This window comes from Eschrichtius robustus, chromosome 18, assembly GCF_028021215.1.
Source record: "Eschrichtius robustus isolate mEscRob2 chromosome 18, mEscRob2.pri, whole genome shotgun sequence".
In the NCBI taxonomy this organism is placed as follows: domain Eukaryota; kingdom Metazoa; phylum Chordata; class Mammalia; order Artiodactyla; family Eschrichtiidae; genus Eschrichtius; species Eschrichtius robustus.
Genome location: NC_090841.1, coordinates 25,188,894 through 25,211,897, shown reverse-complemented (window position 1 = coordinate 25,211,897; position 23,004 = coordinate 25,188,894). Strand labels below are relative to the sequence as shown.

General features: G+C 36.1%; 1 protein-coding gene across 7 annotated transcripts in view; it reads left to right on the top strand.

The window, feature by feature from the left end:
• DGKH (diacylglycerol kinase eta) overlaps positions 1–23,004 on the top strand; it is a 184,609-nt gene that overhangs the window by 104,035 nt on the left and 57,570 nt on the right. For all 7 annotated transcript variants that reach the window (XM_068526471.1, XM_068526468.1, XM_068526469.1 and 4 more), the window contains exons 7-14: positions 2,956–3,062; positions 3,753–3,878; positions 7,376–7,478; positions 8,610–8,769; positions 10,548–10,656; positions 10,774–10,913; positions 14,261–14,345; positions 21,211–21,296. In XM_068526471.1, the coding sequence (XP_068382572.1) occupies positions 2,956–3,062; positions 3,753–3,878; positions 7,376–7,478; positions 8,610–8,769; positions 10,548–10,656; positions 10,774–10,913; positions 14,261–14,345; positions 21,211–21,296 (916 nt within the window). The remainder of the gene's footprint in view (positions 1–2,955; positions 3,063–3,752; positions 3,879–7,375; positions 7,479–8,609; positions 8,770–10,547; positions 10,657–10,773; positions 10,914–14,260; positions 14,346–21,210; positions 21,297–23,004) is intronic.

Below are 23,004 nucleotides of genomic sequence, written 5' to 3'. Positions count from 1 at the left end.
AAATAACCTTAGATCTGATCTGTGGTATCCTTCTGATTTGAGAGTTATGTATTATTAAATATAGTTAACTGTTTAGGAATTGAAGTTAATAGTGGGATGACTGAATATTTTTCTAAGCATTTTAAAAGAAAAATGAAAATTATATTAGCTGGTGAGAATAAAACACTTCAAAGTCTTTAAATAAATGTGTTAACATTATTCTATTACTAATTAAGTTCCTGACTTTTTTTTAAGTCTTAATTATAGTATTTTTTAATTATCTTTTTAGAGGAATATATGTTAGTATTGATTTTCTCTGCTGATAAAAATTTTAAATCTGCAGCGTCTTGCGCATGAGTATTTTTAAAACTGCAGCAGAAGGTTTTAAAAATCCCAAGAGTTTTATGAATATACAAAAAAGTTGCCTTTTTATTTTATGAGACTGTGGTTATTTAGGATATTTTTACTGTAAGCAAGTTAAACTTTGGAAACCCCCTTGAAATCTGAATAAACTGCTTGCTTGATAAAACTAAGGGCTTAAAATACAAGACGCTTTAAAAGTTATAACAGAGATGCAAATACAGGAAAAATTCATTCAACAATGACAGTGAATAACATTGTATTAGAATGGAATCTCTCTTCCGGTGTGTAACGCCATCACTAAATTTACTTAATCTTTCTGCCCTTGTTTTCGCAGTAAAAACAGTCTGTACTGATTTGTCTTGTAGGATTGTGTTGAATAATAACTAAAATTATGATTTTAAAGCCTTGCATATACAAAATATATGAATGAAAAATAGAAGACAGAAAATACATTTCATAAATAATCCCCTAAGTCAATTGAGAATGTTAATTATAATTTCAGAGCATAATTGTGCTTCACAGTTATTTATACAGCACTCTAAGAATAAGAAGTTAAGTGGTGATTTTTTTTTTTTAATCAACAGCATAAATATCTCCACATGGGTACTTATTTTTATCTTAAGTACCCATGAACACTTACAACGTGGTAAAGATTGAATATTGCAATAAAGAATCATAATTTGTTACATGTCACTGTATTTTTTATGCTTTATGGTTTTAAAATAATGACTTTACAGGTCAGGAAAAAGTGCCTTATTTCAGAATAACTTGTTTGGAGAAAATTAATTGTCAGCTAATTACTAGGCACAAATTAAGGTGCCTAGTAATCATGTCCATTCCTTAGTGTCCATAGTCACAGACCAGTTTGTTTTATTTTTATCATTATATGTTGTATATGTTGTATTAAGCAACTTTGTGATTCTCAAGGCTCATTGCATGAAGAACTTTATTATTACAAAAGTGATTTTTATTTTTAATGAGCTGTTTGATTTTTAATGGCAAAATCTTCAAAAAGCCATGAAATTATACTCTGTTGCCCTCTTTTTACTTCCTTCTTTGCCTCTTAGAAAAGTTATTGACTGTTAATATCAAGTACTTATTTGTACTTAAAAAGCAGCCTGCTTTTAAAAACTAGAACTAAAACTAGAACCATACTTTTGAGAAATACAGTAACAGATGACAACATTTAAATAGTTTAAAATATTAAATAATTTAAAAGTCACTTGGAGCAAAAAGGAGCAGGTCATGCTAAATTTTTTTTCAAACTAAGCTAATTTCCTATGGTGCTGTTTCTTTATACTATTGTTTATCAGCAGTAAAATTCAGTTGAAAACTTGTTTTCTATACGAAGTCTGTGCTTAGTTACAAAGTCATTTATAACAAAAATAGTATGATTTCTAGGAAAGAACTTGTCAATGTACACAAAAGAGCAGGTAAATGAAACATTGCCAGTGTCTATAGACTAATATTTTTAAAGGAAAAACCAGCTCAATTTAAGTGGCCATTTATATATCGGCTATTCATGATACTTGAAGCATTCTGAACATTTGGCTATAGGCATCTTAGTTATTTTACTTGACCCCTTCGTTTTCATGTTACATCAAATTAGGACAATTTAAAGAGAATGGTGCGTAACCCGTCATTTCAAATTTGTTAACGATTTACTGGTAGAAATTCCAAAACCATGTGATAAGGAGCCGCCTGAAAAGTCAGAAACTCTTATAACATCAGTATCCGTTAACGCTTGGATAATGTGTGTCGCTAGAGGGATGGATAAGCTTAGTAGGAGTCAAGTTCTGATTTTCATAAGCAAGGGTTAATTTTTCAAATAATCTGTGGTTTATTTGTTTTTTCATGTACGTGCTGCTTCTGTCTTGGTTGTTTCCTCTTATTTCTCCTTTGCAGGCACCTTTTTGATAATATGGCCTGGGAGAATTAGCGATGCCTGTAGTAGGAACATCACTTCATCATTCCTTACTTCTACATTGTCATGTAGTCATCCCAACAGGATAGTTTCAAAAGACAGTGCCATCTTTGTGACCCTCATCAACCTATTTCCCATGATGCCTGGATATTTTCCTGACGTACTTGCACTTTAAAAGTCCCCTGAATTATCTTGGTCTTTATCTCTCTGGTAGTTTCAAACTTTCGATTTAAGTATATTATACGTACAGAAAAAAGCAAATATCAGAAGTGTACACAGCTTGTTGAATTTTCACAAATTAAATGCATTCATGTAGTCAGCACCCAGACTTAGAAATTGGCTGTTACCAGCCCTCCTGTATTACTGAATTTTATTTTCTTCTGTTGTGTGTGTGTTGTCTCCCTTCTCCTCAAGAATTTATTTTTTTTGTACTTATTTCCTTTCTTTTCTTCTTTTAGAGTAAGTGGAATCTCTTTAAGTAGCAATCTATAGCTTGATCAAAGTGCTTCATAAACACATAACCATATTTGCTTTTTAGAATATCATTGAAGAGTAATAGAAGCTTTTAAAAATAGTTTTTCTTCTGCCCCCCGACCACTTTAAAATTTCATGCTGTGATTTCCCTTCATTGTTGGTCCAAAAGTGCATATTCATTTAGCAATGGTTCACTTTTTTTTTTTTTTTTTTAGTGTGTAAGTTCAAGGCTCATAAAAGGTGTGCAGTGAGAGCAACAAATAACTGCAAGTGGACGACCCTGGCGTCCATCGGGAAGGACATCATAGAGAACGAGGATGGGGTAAGCTCGTACTGTCTCCCATCTCTCCCCGGCACGTCCGCTCTTTTATTCTCCTCTCCTGTGGAAATTAAGTGGGAGCGTCTATTACTTCAATTACGACAGCAAGTTCAGGGGGAGTGTTTATTATTATGATTAGATGGAAGGTTTTGGTTGATTGTGACTTTTTATTTTCAATCCAGTTCTTTGTAGCTTCCTTCAGCTCTTAAATTTCAAGGGGAATGTTGTGTAAGGGCTTAGGAGTGGTTGCTGTGCTGGGCTGGTGCTGTAGACCCTTATCTGGCCAACTAAGTTATTCTTTAAGGCTCAGCTCAGCTGTTTACTCAGATGTTCACTCCTGAGACTTTGGGACCTCCTCTCAATGGTGCCCCCCACCTTCTAAACCTTGACTGCCTTGCATGTGAATCTCTGATAACACTTCGTGGTCACTATATGGTAATCTCTCTATGTGCCTTTCTCCTCAGTGAGACTGCAAATCCTGCAGGGCAGGGGTTTAGGCTTACTTATCTTTGTTATCACTACAGTGCTCAGGGCATAATAGATGCTCAATAAATGTGGGGGAAATGAATGTATGCCACAAATGATACATGGTGCTGATTCCATAGAGTAAGAAATCATTGTATCTCTTCCCTTGGCTAAGAATGATGTCCTCCACAGTCTTTAATTTGACTGCCCTTTCTTCCTGCTGCACAGCTGGCTATGCCCCACCAGTGGCTCGAGGGTAACTTGCCCGTGAGTGCCAAGTGTGCTGTCTGTGAAAAAACGTGTGGCAGCGTTCTCCGTCTTCAAGACTGGAGATGCCTTTGGTGTAAAACGATGGTGAGAGTTTTATAATTATTTTCCATTTAAAATGTTTCTTTCTGTACCTTTTTCATCTGTGTGATTTAGAGACAAAGCTAAGAATTTATGGCAGAGCAGAGCCTGGTAGCACACGCACCCGTTGTAAGGTTCATCTTTTTTCAAGATGCGTTCCTTCCACTCTGGTTACTTTTGCAAATGCCCTTTTTGTAACACTTACTCTTGTCCCTTTGTGTGAGGACCTCTTTCCCACAGTTTTATTGTTTTTCATCAAGCTTTAGCCACACTTAGTGGTTTGCTATTTTCAGCCTGTTTTACTACCTGTTGCCCACAGAAAGCCACCAAATTTTGATTAACAGGCAAAGTGTAAGTTTGCTACAACCCCGTGTGTGTTCTCCGAGAGAAAGAAGCCGAGTTCATGAGGCCATGCCCTGATATAATTTAAATTATATACATTTATGTTATATAAATAAGTAAATATTTAAAAACTTCTTGGCATGTGCGAGAAAGTGGTGAGAAGCAGACACAGCATAACGTGGAGCCAACAGCAAGCAATGGTCCCATCTCTGCCAGACCGTGTGAGGACTGGGCTGCCACCCTGCAGGAGGGCAGTCGGAGCAGGAACTCAGAGGGTGACCTCACGCCCCTCAGAGGGTGATGTGGGGCTAAAAGACAGCAGGACGAGGAGGCAGTGAGTGCTCACCTGAGCGCCGGGTGATGGTGTCTGATTACGATGCTGATTGCCTTGCTTTGGGGCAGAGTTGTTTGGTCGTGTTTTGAGTCTTGGAAGTCAGCCCCTCTCCCCCCAACAAAAAGACAGAAAACCATTGCTTTTAATAAGCACGGTGAAGATGAGCAAATGCAAGAGATGTGCATGTGATATGTTGATTTCATAATCAATGAGATTGAGTCCATAGGCCACAGAGAAAAATAAGTCCTACAATTTTTTAGTCAGACCTGACAGGCAATCTTGTGTTTCTTTTTTGTTTTTGTCTTTAATTTTTTTTTGGCCACGCTGCCCGGCACACGGGATCTTAGTTCTCCACCAGGGATGGAACCCGCACCCCCTGCAGTGGAAGCGAGGAGTCTTAGCCACTGGACTGCCAGGGAAGTCCCCTCTTTTTCATTTTTGAATCGAACATGATTCTCTTCATCCCCAGGCTTTTGTTATTCTTCATCGATTGCCTCTTTTATTGACATAGATGTTACTTTTTATTTCTTTTATCCCATTTAATATAATATGCAGACTATATTAGATATCCCTCTTTGGAGTTTTGGTGCAACCCTAACCCTGAAAACCCCCTTCTGCCGTTCCTTATTTTAAAGGAGTGCTCACATAAACAAGATTTTAAATCAAGATTCCATCCCACCCAAGATTTCTTTTTTGGGGGGACAACCACTGATGTATGCATCTACCACTACTTTTATTAGTCTGCATTTACTGAAGTCTATTTCTCTACTTCTGGAACTTCAGCTATTCTTTTTTTGAAAAGAAAGCAGGTCATCTGTGTGATGAATTATTTTAGAAAGGTTTTATGTAAGTTGTCTTTACCTGTAATATATAGGTCTCTACTTGTGTTTAGTCAGTAGTTGTCTTTTTCTATTGTAGTTGATTTACAATGTTGTGTGAGTTTCAGGTGTACAGCACAGTGACTCAGTTATACCTACATACATATGTTTATGTATTCTTTTTCAGATTCTTTTCCTTTATAGGTTATTACAAAATATTGAGTATAGTTCCCTGTTCTATATAGTAGGTCCTTGTTGGTTATCTATTTGATATATCATAGTGTGTATATGTTAATCTCACACTCCTAATTTATCCCACAGACATAGCAAACAAACTTATGGTAACCAAAAGGGAAAGCGGGGGAGGGATAAATTAGTCAGCAGTTTTTAAACTTTATTAAGTTTAACAGTAGAAGTTAAAAAAAAAAAAGCAGTAGGAGTTAAATTAGGTTTTTTACTTGCTTGTTCTACTCTCTGCCACATTTTAAAAATTTCACAAATGGGACAGAAGTATTATTACAGACTGTAGAAAGGATGATTCTGGAATGTCTTTCCTCTTTTTTCCTGGCAAACTTAAATATCACCTTAGCATGAAATCATTCCATGTGTCAGTTAGACATGCAGGTTTCTGGGCCACCATCACTTTTGTTACATGCCTCTTAATCTTGTACTTCCTATATACTATCATTTATCCATTATGATATTATGATGCCTTTAAAATTTGAGTTTCTAACAGCAAAACATCTAGTGTCTAAACATAGTCACCTGGTTCAAAACAAAACAAAACCATAGTTCCACAATCCTAATAAGTCATAGTTTCACACTCCTAATAACTCTTAATTTTTCCAGCTGTTGACCAATCTCGGCATAGTTTTACCTTTTCTGTAAAAATAGTGAAGATACAATTTTATCTCTGCTTTTCTCATTTAACATTGTTATAATCATAGAGCAAAATGCTCTGTGATTCTCCTACGTTTTAAATTCCTTTTAAAACTATCTGTGCCTGCTCATTTTTCTAAAATCCATTTGGATTGTTAATGATTATAAGTCATAACAGGAAATGGTCCAAAATTAGGTCATCAGCAGAACAAGAATCGCTATTAAATTTCAATTATTTTCTCAAAAGTTTTGATAAATACATGTTTAATTGATATGCCAGTTTTCTAAAAGGACTAATGAAATAAAGCCTTTTTAAATAAGTGCTTTATGAAGTGCCTGCTCTTACTAATAAAACATTTAAAGGCTCTCTAGTTGAGTACATAAATTATTCTAAATTGCCTGGGTCCTACTTGATATGTTTGCCCTGCTTGAGTGACCTTGAAACTTTTTTTTCTACAGAGTTAACACACTTGCTGAGTGCCTGTGATGTGTATCATTTTCCAAGATGAGGAGGCAATAATAGGACCTTTTCCTTTTCCTTACAGAGCCAGAAGTCTAGCTGAGAACATAGGCACGGATGTGCTTATAACTATAATAACATGACAATATTATAAAAGAGGTGTGAATAGAAAGTTATAGATCACTGCAGAAAGAGCAGACACATTACAGATTGTATTTATCTTCATTAAATTCTGTAAGAATTTTATAAGGTAGGTGTCATCATCATTTCCTACGGACAATGATATTGACACTCACTGGTTTGCTTCCCTTCTTCCTTCCCTCCTCCCTCCCTCCTTTCCTCCCTTGCTCCCTCCCTTCCTCCCTTCCTCTGCACTTCTCCCTCTTCTCTTCCGCTCTCCTTCCCTTCACCAGGCATTTATTGACTACATACTACTTGCCTGAGACAATCATGAAAACAGGCTGTACAGACCAAATCAAATTCCCATCTCTAAAATGATTAGGCCATTCCTTAGAAGTATAAATATTGTGCCATTAAAGTAATTTATGAATTACTGAACATTTTGGGATGCACTTGATCTTCATTTACCAGTTCCTTAGATATAATTTTTACCATAATAAAACATTGATGTGTTTTTATGATTCCTGAAGGTTTATTTCGTTGTTATTAGGTACACACTGCCTGCAAAGATTTATATCATCCTATATGTCCACTTGGCCAATGTAGAGTATCTGTCATACCTCCAATTGCACTGAACAGCACCGATTCTGATGGTATGTAGCAGTAGTGTAAGTATGTATATTCCTAGTATATCAAATGTTTATATGTACATCTATTTTCCTAGAATAAATAGAACTGTAATTGGTTATTCTGGTTAGTTTTTAGATAATAATTCCATTTCAATTGCAGAACAGTACATTTAATTTATAAAAGAATGTTTTAAAATTAAGGTGTAAAAACATAACTATTAACACAGTGGTGAAATTACAGTGTATAAGACTTAGAGATTTTACATTTCAGCAAATAAAATAAGATCGTTATTCTGTAACAAAATGCAATCTGAAAAGATTAATTTTTTATAAGCAATTTTTCCCCCTCCGTAATTGAAGCTGCCCATTAGCATAGCTCTTATTGAAATGTGTTTTCTTACCATTTCATTGTAGGAATTTATACTCCTATAAATTCATTCACTTTTTCTGGAATTTTACAACTTAATTGTACGTACTGAAGAACCTGTTTACAGCACTGGTTTTGGAATAGCATACTAATAACTTCCTTGTAAGCAAACCATGTTACAAAAAGCTTTTACCATAAACTCTTATCAATGTTTTGCATCGATAAAGTGCCTTATGCTTTTCAAACTTTTTATATAAATGATGCCAGTAGATATCATAGATATTATAAGCTGCAGAAGATATGATTTGTTAACCTGTGTTATTAACAGCCCCCCCACCAAGCCCTGATATATCAAAGTTCTGTTATTTATTATAAAATTTAAAAATATTTTCTAAGGCCTTATCAAGGAGGAGTTAAATATAATGCCGAAAATGAACATGAATCCTTTAACAATTGTGAATTTATAGACTATGATTGGTTTCTCTTAATAATTAAGTGTTGTTACGGCAGGTGGTAGATCTCAATTTATCTATGATTAATACTTTTACCATCTTTGGTATGATTTTTCATTATAGTGCACATTTTAAAAGATAAGTTCTATGGTCTTAGTATGTAAATAATAAACCTATCTCTTTTTGGGGGTGCTAAATGATAACATTGTTAAAGTAATAAACAAGGTTCTTTATTTATGAATTTATCATTTTTCCTCTGAAGTTTTTTTAAGAGTTTAAAAAGAGAAAGCTGTACGTATTGATCTTGTGCTGTGTTTTGTTTCTTTTTTTTAACAGGTTTCTGTAGAGCAACATTTTCATTCTGTGTTAGTCCTCTATTGGTTTTTGTCAATTCTAAGAGTGGAGATAATCAGGGAGTAAAGTTTCTTCGCCGATTTAAACAGTTACTAAATCCAGCTCAGGTGTTTGATTTGATGAATGGCGGTCCTCATTTAGGGTAATTGATTATTGATAAATCTCATTTGAATGATATGTAGCACTGAGCACGAAATACACTTGGTTTTTCAGCTGATGAAAATTGCAGATTCATCTAGACATCTCTGTGTTGATCTTCTGACATCTCCCTTTTTTTAAAGTTCTGATTATAAATTTTAACATAAACTTTTTGATATTTGTATATCTTCCTTGGGTGCTGAAAGTTCTAAAGTTTGTTTAGAAAATGTTTTAGAATAGATCCTACATCAAACAGTTCTGTTTGCTTAGCTCTACAAAGTAGATCAACTTGTGTAAATATAGAAATACAAAAAATAACTTGAGAAAATGATTTGCATGAGAGGGTAGTATTGAGTTGTATATAATACAAATAATTATTTAACCAAAGCACAGATACTGTTGTGGGCCTCAAGGATTTCAGACTCAGTTCCCACACATGACAAAAAAGTACTTTTGTTAATTGTTCATTTCAAACTTTCTGGAATGTCATATAACCTAAAATCTGGGGGGAAAAGCTTAAATATATTTTCAAGAGGGAAAATATGCCTTGAGGCACTTTGAATACATTTTTAGTGTATATATATGATTTTTGTTGAAGAGGTGATATTGTGTCATCTGACCCAAGAGCCTGCGATCTCCTTATAATTTACTTACGCCAACTCGGCTTTTCTCTTGGGTTCCACTGTCACCTTAAATCATAAACACAGAAATAGAAATGAAGATTTTAGATACCAGTTCCTGAGAAGGCCTTTGTGTTTTGTGATTTAGCACTCTCCTATCTTCTCTGTTTCTCTCCTCAGTCTCTCTTTGTGCCTCTTTTCACTGTGTCCTTTCAGGGTCTTCCTTCTTGTTTCCATTTCCTTTTTCTTGCTGTCGCAAGCCCTTCTGGTCCCATGAGTGTTGGTCTTTTTCACTTGAACCCAGCTCTTTCTTTATGTGCTTGTACCTCCCTTCCTTTCTCCTGCATGTGTCCTGGCACTTCCTCATGTAGCCTCTCTCCTCACCTTTGTCTCTCCCATTGCTGGTTAGCTTTGTCTCCCTTTCTAGCATATCTGTTTTATAATCCTTGATGGTTCCAATATCTTATATTTTTGACATTTATTTTTTCTACCCATCCTCTAAAATTCTAAGGAAGTCCCTTTGTGAAACTTCTTGAGATTGTCTCCATATTTTTTCGATTTTCCACAATACTTGAGGTGTACAAAGGTACATTCACAGGGTGAAATGTGTCAAAATTTGAGATGAAGGAAGGCAGAAGTAAAAAGATTGACCTATTGAGAATAGGAAAAGAGGAAGCAAAACAACTACTGGGAGTATGGCGGGGGTACACTGGGCAAGGTTTGGTGGGTCTCTTTAGGAACTGCCCCTGTGCCACTCAGGAGCGTCAGTGCCCTAGATTCGCCTCCCTGGTTTGTAATATGCTACTCATGGAAATAACATATCCTTGTGAAGTAAAGAGAAAAGTCAGTACTCTTACCATCTCCTATCACTTACCTTTCATTCTCTTTCCTGGGTTCTGCTTATTTTTTGTTTTCTCATTTCTCACTCCCCTTTTATCCTAATTTTATCTCCATTTCTACTTATAATCTCCTTTCCGCTTTATGATTAAGACATTTTCTTGAGTTACACATTGCACTCAAATTGATTTTTATAGTATAATTCATATGTAAGAGTTCTTATATTTAATCTGAACATGAATACCAATAACTAACAGAATGACAAAGAATTGGGGAATGTGATTTTTATTTATTTATACTAAAATAAAATACTTTTTTCTTTCAGTTTAAGATTATTCCAGAAGTTTGACAATTTCCGGATTCTTGTTTGTGGAGGAGATGGAAGTGTAGGTTGGGTTTTGTCAGAAATTGATAAGCTCAACTTGAATAAACAGGCAAGTGGTCATTTTTTTCACTGCTAGTTATCCTAACCTGCTGACCAGTGATGTACAGAAATGTCAGCGTCCCTATGTGTCAACTTGTCTGAGGTCTCCTGTGGGGCTGTCTTTCAGTGTCAGCTGGGAGTACTGCCTCTGGGTACAGGAAATGACCTTGCCCGGGTTCTTGGCTGGGGAGGCTCATACGATGACGACACCCAACTTCCTCAGATACTTGAGAAGCTGGAACGAGCCAGCACCAAAATGTTGGACAGGTAATAACAAATTCTCTTCTAAAACTAGATCGAAAGTGGCATACTGATATCTTTTTTTGATAATTAAAATTGTACTGACGGTAACCCCTGACGGGGGTCCACCCCTGAGGTCTAGAACAGAGCCTGGCACAGAATAGACACTCAATAAATATGTTTTTTGAGTGAATGAATGAATTGTAAAAAAAAAAAAAATGAGGAGACTAGTTTAATGAATCCATTATTTTAAAGATAATGTAGAAGGCTATGTTGATACTAATTACTTTTAACTGCTATTTGGCTCAGAAAGCTTAAATAGTTAATGGGGGGGGGCTTTTGATGAGTATAATAGGCATGGTCCCTTCATCTTCTGGTTTCATTAAAACTAAGAAAGACCATATAAACCTTAGATTTTTTAGAATATCTCTTCTTAATTATACACACTGAGAAGGAATTGAACCAACAAAATACTAAAAAACATAATCTTTTCCCAGGGACAGGGAAGTGTTAGGAAGACCGCTTCACATGAAGGAACTATCACTGTTTTTATGGTATCCTCGACTGCATCTCTTAACTGCTTTCTCTCTAAATGCCCCACATGTAAAAAAGAAATCACAGTGTGTGTGCCCTGAGTATTATGCAGGAGGTGTTTAGAATTGGGGTATAGGGAGCATCCAGGGCTCAGTAAGCAGTAACCTCCATCATAAGTGGGACACAAATGTCAAAATCTCATTATAAATTTGAGCTAGCATGAATCAAAACAACTTTGATAGGATTAGCCATCTGTGGCACTCTTCCCGAAAATCACAAAATCTCATCAGGGAGCCACCAATCTAAAATGTAATTACTCTAAAATAAGCTGTAACCTAATTAATTGTAACCTTGCCTGACATAAGGTAATGTTGTAATGGCTGATTCTTTTGCTGACAGAATATTTCAAAAGAAAGCTGGGCTGGCAAGCATTTGTCTGTGTTTATCCCAAACCAGTCATGAGAGGGATCCCCCAGTAGTTTGGGAGCATAAAGTGGACTCAGTCTCCAGTCTTTAAAAGAGCCTGGAGGTGATTTCCCAGACGACTGCCCAGTTCAGTGCTTACCAAACCCCAAAAGGTATTTTAAATGGCTTTTTGGTGTAAATTTAAATACCACTCTCCCCGCAACCTAGGAAATGCTGTGAGGCATTTCCTCTGCTCTGTGTGCTTTTTCCCTTGTAAGTTATAAAAATTAACTTCTCTAGGTGGTTAGCAGAGAAACAACACCCCCCTGGTAAAATTCCTTAATACAGACCTGCAAAAAAAACAAAAACCAAAAAACCACAAGAAAAAACAAATCGAGGGGGATTTAAAAAGCTAGGACTGTTGTTTAGAAACATAAGAATATTTTGTTCCAGTGCTTTCCTTACTAATTTAAGAATACCATTTGTAAAGAACAGGTGAAAAAATTGATGTTTAATAATATTCCACATCATATATGCTTTTTCACATATATTAATTTATTTGACCCTCAAAACAACACTGGCTAAGAAAAGCATTGTTATGACTGTTTTACAAAGATGAAAATTGAGTCTTGCGGAGACAGTGGAGTAACAATGAATAGTATTTTTTGTCTGCCTGGCACTTCTAGTTACTTTACTTGATAGAGTATCATCTCGTTTAATCCTCACTGTACATTTAGAAATGGCTAATATCATTATCATCTCCATCTTACAGGTAAAAAGTCTCAGGAGGTTTTTATATTAGCAGTGTCACATAGCTAATAAGTGGTTGAACTGGCTGTCTGTACTGAAATCCAGACTGTACTTCCCAGGGGCTTTCAACACTGCACTCTCTGTTTAATGCACATACTCACCAAATGGGTCCGTAACTTCTGCCTTCAACTCTGCTTAGCTGGTACCAATAAGCATCCCTTATAAGCATCCCAATAAGCTGCCACTTTCTCCTGTTTCATCAGCTCCAATCATTGCCTATAAAGGGAGGAGGTATAGCATGGAAGGTGCAAGGACATTTGGGTGGATTTCTTTCCCAATTCTTTAACCATCCTTTGACCAGAGAAGTATTGCCAGATATACGGAACTGGACTTTCATGTTTCCAATTGTGATTTTTCCTTATTTGAAAGTTTACAAAGTTTAATTATTTTATTTGTTGCTTGTATTACATCTGTTTCTGCACTAGAATACAAGCTTTATTAGAGAAGTCTTATTCAGTTTTGTATTTCCAGACCCTGGAATACTGTCACTTTTGAGACATTCAGTACATACCTGTTACGTGGATGAATGAAGGAATGGATGACTTTTTGTGCTCAAATGTATATTTACAGTATATTCATGTCAAGAGTTGAATAGTAGCTATACACATCTATTTCATTTACACATCCTAACATATAACTTATGTCTTTTGGGGAATTCTCTCAGAATTTGAATTTTTATGCAAAGACTTATTAGTCTGAATGATACACTAGGCTCTCTTTACATACTGATGCTAATCTTGGGATTTTCCTCTAGGTTCTATCACTGGCATCCACTGTGATATGCTTTTCTTAAAATCCATGTGTTACAGTACTGCTCTTATTATGCTTTGTGTCTTTGAAAAATCTTTATTTCACATCCTGTTACTGACAACAATAATGTCCCTACCCAATTGTTCTTCCCAAATTTTGAAACTATTTTAGATAGAAGACTGGATTTATCTGGAGTTGATTGCTTTTCTCTAACACCAAATGATTCAATGTTTGGTTTGAAATTAATATTTACAGCTAATTGAAGTAAATTTGCCTCCATTAAGTATTATTTCTATTAAGTTTTTCCTCTCAATCCCATGCGTACTTTCTTAATGTAAGAAGGACTATTTAGCTAATTTTCATAATTTTCATTTCATGTCTGTATAAGCTGACTTGGCAAGACAGATTGTTACATGCAGAATGATTTACTTCTCGTAGGTACTACACGTTTGTTTAATCTAGGACATGTTTTAGAATTTGGGGCTGTGACCCGTTAGCAACTTGTATAATCTAGTTAGAAATTGCAGTGAGCGTTATTTAAAAAGTGAAGCAGAAAGGAATAGAACAGTCAGACTGCTTTGCACCTAGTGAAGAGGAGAGGTCTTGTTACATATCTGCATTTCTTACTGTGGGCCATAGCCTTCAAATATTTGGAAGTCATCAATCAGAGAATTGGTAAGATATGGAAATCATAAATTATGAATTCAGCATTTTATAAGATTACGAAAAGTCCATCTCTTCCCATATTTGGTTATTTTAGACACAGGGAACCATAGTTCATGAATATATGTGCATATGTGTGTTTGTGAGGTAAGAACAAAGTCAGTTTATTAAATTTTAAAGGAATTTTAGACCAAAGATTTTTCTCCCTTCAGGTGGAGTATAATGACCTATGAACTCAAATTGCCAGCAAAGGCTTCTCTACTTCCAGAACCTCCAGAAGCATCTGAAGAATTTTATGTAAGACTTTAACTCTTTATCTATTTATCATTTGAAAACGGGGGTGAGTGTCTTGAACAATAAAAAACGTATAAGATATGGTAGTATGTTCACTTAATCGTAATTTTTCTTGTTTGGGGTTTGGTCTCATTGACTGCTTCTGGTCCCCTCCTCCAGAGGAAAGAATCCTTACCATCTAGGTGAGTGTCCTTCCATGACAACCACCCTGGGCGTGTGAATTCAGCCACATCACTCGCCTTTGTGGGTCTCATCTTCATGGACCTCAGCTGTTGACAAGACCACAATGTTGGGAGGATTAAAGGGGGTGATGAGTGTGTGGAAAGCACCAGGCATGCAGGTTCCCTTGCTCCCACCCACCTGATAGTTCTCCCTGAATATTCCACCTGCCTATTTACTCTTACCAGCCGGGCTCCAGGGAAGCCAGCTGATGCCAGGCTCCTGTTAGCTTTCACTCATCTTCTGCTTCACCCATGAGCACCTGTTTGAATATTAGATGTTCGCCCAGCTCCAGACACACATCAGTACTCGTCACCAGACTATTGTATTAGAATTTCTCTCTTCCTGCTTTCCCTGCTGTGTTGAGGATGCATCAGGACAGGCCTCTAGGTTAAGTCTGTGGATCAAGATAAAACAAAGGAAGACAGTGCACTTCATTCCATCCCTGCTACAGACCATTAATAACTACAGTTTTTAGACGTTCTTAAAGATTCAGCATTCTGATTAAACCTCAAAGCACCGGAGATTTAAAACAACCTAATTTTCAAAGGATTATTCTCTGACTCACTAAGACCATTTGATCTATGATAGCTTATTTTTCCCTCTAGGAAAATTCATCTGTTTGTTTTGCAGTTGAAATCTTTGTTTTGTCATTAAGAAAATTATGATCTTGTCAAAACTAAGGAAAGGAATGATAACTAGAAACATGGGCTATTCCTTGAAGAAGCTAATTGTATTTAAATTTTTTCCCTGATATAAAAGTAGCAAAAACTGCTTCTAAAAATGTTGGAAAATACAAAAATATATAAAAAAGAAGGTAAAAATTTTATTTACAGTCCTGCCACCCAGAGGTAATTACTATGAAAGATTAATATATTTACTACTTGATTTCCAGCAGCATTTTTGTTTATATTATTATTTTATTCAACTATAAACATAATGTTTTCATAGGAACCAATCTTTTTTCTTAATAGTATTTTTTAAATGTTATTAATTTTCTCTCCAAAGAGACGAAAGGGGCATTATTTTGCTCTTCTTACTTCAAGATGTCTATTTCCTAGCATATAAGATAAAGTCAGACAATTTACTTTTATCATATATGTAGTCACTAAATATGAGGTACAATTGTAACTACATGGAAGAAAGCTCTTTTTTAGTGTAAAGGAGTTTTGAATGAAACTTCATGTATTTTGCTTTTTTATTAAAGTATTTCATAGCAAAGAGATAGTGTGCCTTAAGATTACAGGTTAAATGAGTGTTCTTTGTCACTCTGACCAGTCACTGTGTGACTTCTTTGCCTTGAAAAATGAAATAAAAGTAAGCTAAATATTCCTTCTTCGTAGGCTCAATCTAGTTTTCCAGCTTATATTTTTTAAGTAAAATATTCATTTTAGATTCCCTTATGCATGATTGTGAAATTACTGTTTTTTTCGAAATTACTGTTTTTTTCGATTTTCCTTAAAAGGCCACAAAATGTGGTTGATCTTCTTATTAACTGTTAGCATTCTGCTGGCACCATAGAATTATAGAGCTTAAGGAATTGTGACAGTTTTATTGATTAATTCCTTATGGCCATAATTAAGTAATTCTATTTGTTGTACTTTTTGAACATTGTAAGAATAGTGATTCCATGATTTCCTTCAGTAACAATGATTCTATTGCTTAATACTCAATATCAGAAAATGTATTGTTTACATTTAATGTAAAATCCCTATGCCATCAGGTTCTTCTCTCCTCCACCCCTTGGCGAATGAATATGCATCTCTCCATTGGCCTCATACTAGTTCACTCTGTTCTCACCTCAAGTCTCAGCTTAGGTATCACTCATTCCAGGTGTCCACCACTCACTCCAAGTGGTCATCCCTCATCTCCCAAGTCCTACGTCTGTGCCCTTCTTCAGTAGTTCCACAGCCCCGTTCACCTTCCATCATCTTAGTGCTATCACACTGTAAGGATCAGGCAATGTATATTATTCACTCACCATTATATTGTCGTCTGGTACGATGACTGGCACAAAGTAGACAGTGAATTAAAAATTAGTATTGTTAGGGAGTTCCCTGAAGGTCCAGTGGTTAGGACTTGGCACTTTCACTGCTGTGGCCCGGGTTCAATCCCTGGTCGTGGAAATAAGATCCCACAGGCTGTGCAGCACGGCTTTAAAAAAAAAAAAATTCGTATTGTTAAATTCTTTTAATCTAAGTACCAAACCGTATTAGAACAATGGACATCTTGACATCAAAGCCCTCTGGCCTTATGTATTCCTTGGAAGCCAGATTCCTACTGCTTTCTTTTTAGATTAAAAGCCTTTTGATGCAGAGGTCATGTTTTTGGTCTCTTCTGTATCACTCCCCCATCATACAAGTCTAGTAAGTCTACAGATGCTTGTTATCAATGCCAAGGTAATCAAAGAGAAGGTGTGAGCTGCTGTACCCCAGTCAACTCCCTGAAAACACAGGAGAGAATGGCCTCAAATTTCTGGAAATGAAAATCTTCTGATTAGTTTATTTCTAAATTTACTCTTGTTGAGTAATAAAACTTCTTTCCCCTCAATTCTGTCTGTTTTCTAGCTGCTTGGTAATAGCATGCTATGAAGTTGTAACTTTATTTTTTCTTTCATTCATTCAACAATATTAAGTGCCTATTGGTACCTGGGACTGGAAATAAAAGGCTTACCCTCTAGTTTCAATCAGCTTAGAGCTATGTTTGCCAAGCTATGTGCCAGGCACCTCAGTGAACTCAGAGGGCTACCATGAGATTCTTTTAAATTTCAAAGAAAACATTGTAACACTCAACATCTGTTGGACATCACAGAAACTACTAGCTTGAGGTAGTACACAGTTTAAATATTAGGTTGCACTACATTCCTTTTGATGACATTATGTTTTTGTGCAGCTGGATTTTCAGTAGTTGCTGTGATATAAAGCAAACTCCACACAAAAATTAGTGTTGAATAGGAAATGAGGGTATCACGGTCCAATGTGATTCTAAGGTTTGAGATGTATACAGTGCCCACAGGCCCACAACTAGTTATTTAAGAATGAAATAAGATATTTCTTTTCTTTTAATTTATGTGTATTATTTTTTTCAAATGGTTATTAAGTTGTCAGGACATAAATACTTATTAAGCTGTTTGGACTTAACTACTATTAAGTATTTCTTTTGGCCCTGGGGCACTGTGACAAAATTACTAAGACGCTAAGGATGCATGAGCCCAGAAAGTTTGGGAACCTCTGGTCTAGTGGGAGGGCCAGACAAGGAAATGACCAACAGTGTTTAAGTTATTTTCAGGGTATAATGATTGCACAGAAGAGAGGGTTCTTAGCCTGGTAAGTTCAGTGAAGTCTTTCCAGAGGAGGTTGTGCCTAAACTGGATTTTCAGCACAAAAAAAGAGAAGAATTAGCTAGTTGAAAAAGAGCATTATGCAGAGCTTGATAGTAAGGACCTTGGTACATTTGGGGCACTACAAGTAATTCTGTAGAGTTAGAGCATGTGGTGCAGGGCAAGGGCATCAAAAGGGCAGAGGAGAGGAAAGGAGGGTTCAGATCATGGAGAGTCTTACATGTTAGCTGAAGACTTTTGACTTTCTCTAGAAAACTTAGACATGTTAAGCTGGGATGTGGCATGATCAGATTTGTGCTTTAGAAAAAAAATCTCTCTGTTGTGAAGTGGAGAATGGTTTGAAAAGGGGCAGGAGAGACAGAGGAAGCCCAACCAGGAGGCTGTTATAGTAATACACCTGATCAATTATGAAATTTATATTTGACAGATACAGTTAGGCAAAGACCAAGACTTGCTTGGTCAGGATGTGTGTGGGGGGTTGTGTGTGATGGAATAAGCTCCAGAATCCCTACTTGTAGCCTGTCTGCTCTTCATTAGCTGTGATTCTTGGGCAGATCACTCACCTGAGCCTTAGGTGCCTTGGCTGTAAAACAGGACAATCAATAGAATAAATACGTACAAAGTATTTAATTACAGTGCCTGGTACTCAATAAAAAACGTCAACTGTTATTACTTTACCTTCCTAATGCTGCTAAGTGACTACATAATAGCTTAATAAGTGACATCAATAATTTTATCCCAGTTTCCCTGATGGCACAGTGGTTAAGAATCTGCCTGCCAATGCAGGGGACACGGGTTCGAGCCCTGGTCCGGGAAGATCCCACATGCCACAGAACAACTAAGCCCCTGCGCCACAACTACTGAGCTTGTGCTCTCAACTGGAGAAAGCCTGCACACAGCAACGAAGACCCAGCACAGCCAAAAATAAATAAATTTATTTAAAATAATAATAATAATTGTATCCTTGGATATAGAGGTTATTTCCTTTTCCTCTGGAAAAGGTTGTACTCTATGCCTTTGGTTACTTTCAATGGACAAAAACTTGGATTTTTTAAATGTAAATTCAAATGGAATTGATAGTTTTTCTCGACCTTCTTATGTTCTATGACAGTCTACCCTGTAGGGAAAAGAAATAAAATCAATTTTTTGGAAGAGTATTTCCTTTCTTTGCTTTTTTTAGAAGATACATTTTCATTTTTCTGATCTTAACTGTAAAGATGTAGTTTTTAATGTTTAGACCAGGGATCAGTAAGTAGATTTATCAGTCAATACAATATTGTGTGAAACTTTGAGGTTCCTCCCCTCTCCTCCTTTCTTTCAGTAAAATTTCTTTTCCATATGTGCTCTGCCTTTGAAGGCAGTAAGATAGAAATTTAAATCAGTAGCACACTGATTGCCATTGGTGGCAATGGATGTAAAGCAGGACTGAGATTGCTTTGGGAAGAAGCTAGTCAGGAAGGCTTTATAGGGGGGTGGGTAATTGAATCTTCATTTGTGTGTGAATAAACTGATGCTGATTGGTAAAAAGCAATGAAAGGTTACCTGAGTCAGAAGAGCATTGGAGGCCAGCTTGAATAGAGCAGATAGTTTATAATGGACATTTTTGAGCTGTGTGACATGGAATAGAGTTGAGGCAAACATTTGGTGGAAGGCTCTGAATATGTGACTGTTTAAATATTGTGCACATTTTTACATATTAGGAAGATGTGTTCTTTCAACAGAACGTTAAAGTTTGAGTCAAATAGATCAGGGGATATGGGATTCCTTTAGCATTTTGATTATTTCATTGAGAGAAATACTTATTTACATGATTGAATGACATGCATTCAGCATTTTAAAAACGTTTTATTGAATTATACGTACAGAAAAGTGCACATATCATGAACATATAGCTTGGTAAGTTTCCAGAAACTAAATGAACCCATGTAATCAACACCCAGACACAAGGCAGCGTTACCAGTACCCCCCCACCCCGTGCCCCCTTTCTTTCATCACCCCACCTCCCACCCCAATAACCACTATCTTAACTTCTAACAGCATAGATGAATCTTGTCTGTTTTTGTACTTTATAAAATAGAATCATTTTGTATGTGTACACTCCTTCATTTCTGAATTCTTTCCCTAAATATTATGTCTGTGAGATCCATCTATATTGTGGCATAGTGGTACGTCATGCATTCTCATTGCTCTGTAGTATTCTGTTGCACGAATATACTACAGTTTTTTATCCATTCGACTATTGAATGGATGCTGCTGTGAACATTCTAACACATGTCTTTTGGGAAAGCACATCTGCCTTTCTTTTGAGTATAAACAGAAGTTGAATGGCTGAGTCCTACAGTGTTATGCATACGTTCAGCTTTAATAGATACTACCCAGCAGTTTTCTAGAGTGTTTGTATCAATTTGCGCCTCCACCGCAGTGTACAAGAATTCTGTTGCTCCACAACCTTGCCAGCATATGGCATTTTCCATTCATCTCTGTTGTTTTCCTTTTAGCTAGTCTGCAGCTATACAGGGGTGTTGCACTGTGGTTTTAGTTTCTATTTCCCTGATGGCTGATGAGATTGATCACCTTTTCATCTGCTTATGGACCACTTGTATATCTTCCTCTTTATTTATTTTTTTATTTATTTATTTTTCATTTTTAAAATTTTATTTATTTATTTTTGGCTGTGTTGGGTCTTTATTGTGGTACGCGGGCATCTCATTGCGCTGGCTTCTGTTGCAGGGCATGGGCTCTAGGCGCGCGGGCTTCAGTAGTTGTGGCATGTGGGCTCAGTAGTTGTGGCTCACAGGCTCTAGAGCACAAGCTCAGTAGTTGTGGCACACAGGCTTAGGTGCTCCGTAGCATGCGGGATCTTCCCGTACCAGGGCTCGAACCCGTGTCCCTTGCATTGGCAGACAGATTCTTAACCACTGCGCCACCAGGGAAGCCCTATTTTCCTCTTTAATTTCTAGTCTTTTGCCAATTTTTATTAGATTGTCTCGCTTTTTTTGTACTGATTTGTAGGAGTTTTTTTTTATATATTCAGCTATTTGACATTAATGAAATTTTTAATGGATTTTATGGCTTTTTCTAAGAATATGAATTAAAGAATTCCAGAAACTAAGAGCCTTTCACAGAAAGGAAATATTTATCTATTTCGTATAATGACTTTTTCATATATATCATTTATTTCATTTATATTTCATTATAGCCATTGCCGTGTGTCAGATGAGTCAAAATGGTCCCATTTTTGAAGCAGTAATAACTGAGTTGTATAAATGCCAGAAACATTAATACAGTGTGAGTTTTTTATTTTTTCAGATGACAATTTATGAAGACTCAGTTGCAGCTCATCTTACAAAAATCCTCAATTCTGATGAACATGCAGTGGTCATATCATCTGCCAAGTGAGTTGTGGCGTTCAAGTCATGATATAGTTATATGGTGAAAATGAAAGGAAAGCTGTTTCCTACCACTTATGACATTTCTTCGTGATTTCCGCCCCCCAAAATATCTGTGAAGTAGGTTATAGAACTAGATATACTAAATTTGCACTGGTTTTTAAAACACCACCTTAGCATCTTATTTGCAGTGGAGTTTATTTAGAGGCTATTCTTTTGAGGCTTAATTTGAAACATTTTTGTCAAAAAGGTACAGTGAATGTTTAGAATTTGATTTATCTAAGTTCTTATTTAAAGAAACATTTATGATTAATTATGATGTGGAAAACACATTTCACTATAATTCATTATTTCCATAAACACTACTATTCAGGGATTGTTTACACCAGGAGAAGGAAAATAATAATGAGATTTTTCAAAATGACATTTCTCAGTATGTTTAAATTACGTAATTATATTTTAATTCAAAGTTATCAGATTTTAGTTAAGTTGATTCCATACATGGAGCCAAAGCTACTTGATTTTATTATCCCGAATGTTGCCTGGCTGGAATTTAGGATTTAGTCTTGAATCACCCTATACTGCTGTCATGAGAACTGGAAAGTCAACTACAGGAAGGAGTGAAACCCACTGAAATTTTCAGCTGATGAGCAAAAGTAAAAGCATGCTTTAGGATTCAGGCTTAGCAAGGAAATATTACTGATATACAGAAAGAGGAGAGAAAGGGAAGGGAAAGAAAGGGAGTGGGGAAGTGATGGAGGGAAAAATACACAAACTTTACATGTTATATACTTAATTTGCAAGGAAGTCAAGGAAAGACAAAATAAATCATGAAAAACAAATTTGCTTGTGACCAAAGCACAGATGTAGTGACAATTGCTTTTGGCGCCATAACCTTCAGCAATAGGAGACAGGACTGAGCAATAGGAAAAGAGTTAACAGCAAAAGGCAAGGGAAGCACACTAGTTGCCCAGATTAGTGGGCTCCAGATGCTCTTTATTTGATGGGCAGTGCTGCTGATGGGTTTTTTGGTTGATGCCTCGGTTGGGTGTTTTTAATTAGTTATATTGCTTTATGGTGAAATGTACAAATCTCTACTTTGTCCCAGGCCTTAGCACTCCCTATTGTCTTTCTCCTCTTGGGCCAAATTCACATACCAAAGTTACTTCCTCTGGTATTTCTTAAGTTACTTCTATGAGGAAGACATTTGCATTTGCCACCCTTGCCCTATGAGTCAAGTGCCTCTTTATGGGACATTTTAGAGGACATGGCTAGAAAAGATTGAAAGTTGCAATGGAAACTTTTGAAAGGTATAACAAGTTATAGAATTATTCTTTAATACAGTTAAGTAAATATTTTATTTGGCCACCTTTCTTAGTTCAGATGTTAGCAAAGCTTTAATATTGGCTTTCGGGTGTTTGATTACTGCCTCTTTTACATTTTATGTGTTTTTTATTTTTATTTCTTTAAGATGAGAATTGACTTATAACTGTCTTTTTTCAAATAAAATTTTATGCAGAATCCCAATATTAAAAAACTAAAATTTTATTTTGTTGGCATTAATACATTGGATAGGATTAAATTATTAGTTACTTAACAGAAAAATAAGCAATAAGGTTATAGGTGACAGTTTTAGTTTTATGTCCTATGCAGTTTCCAATTATTTCTGTATTTTATGTTGGCTACGTGGTCGTAAGGATGCCATTTTTGTTTA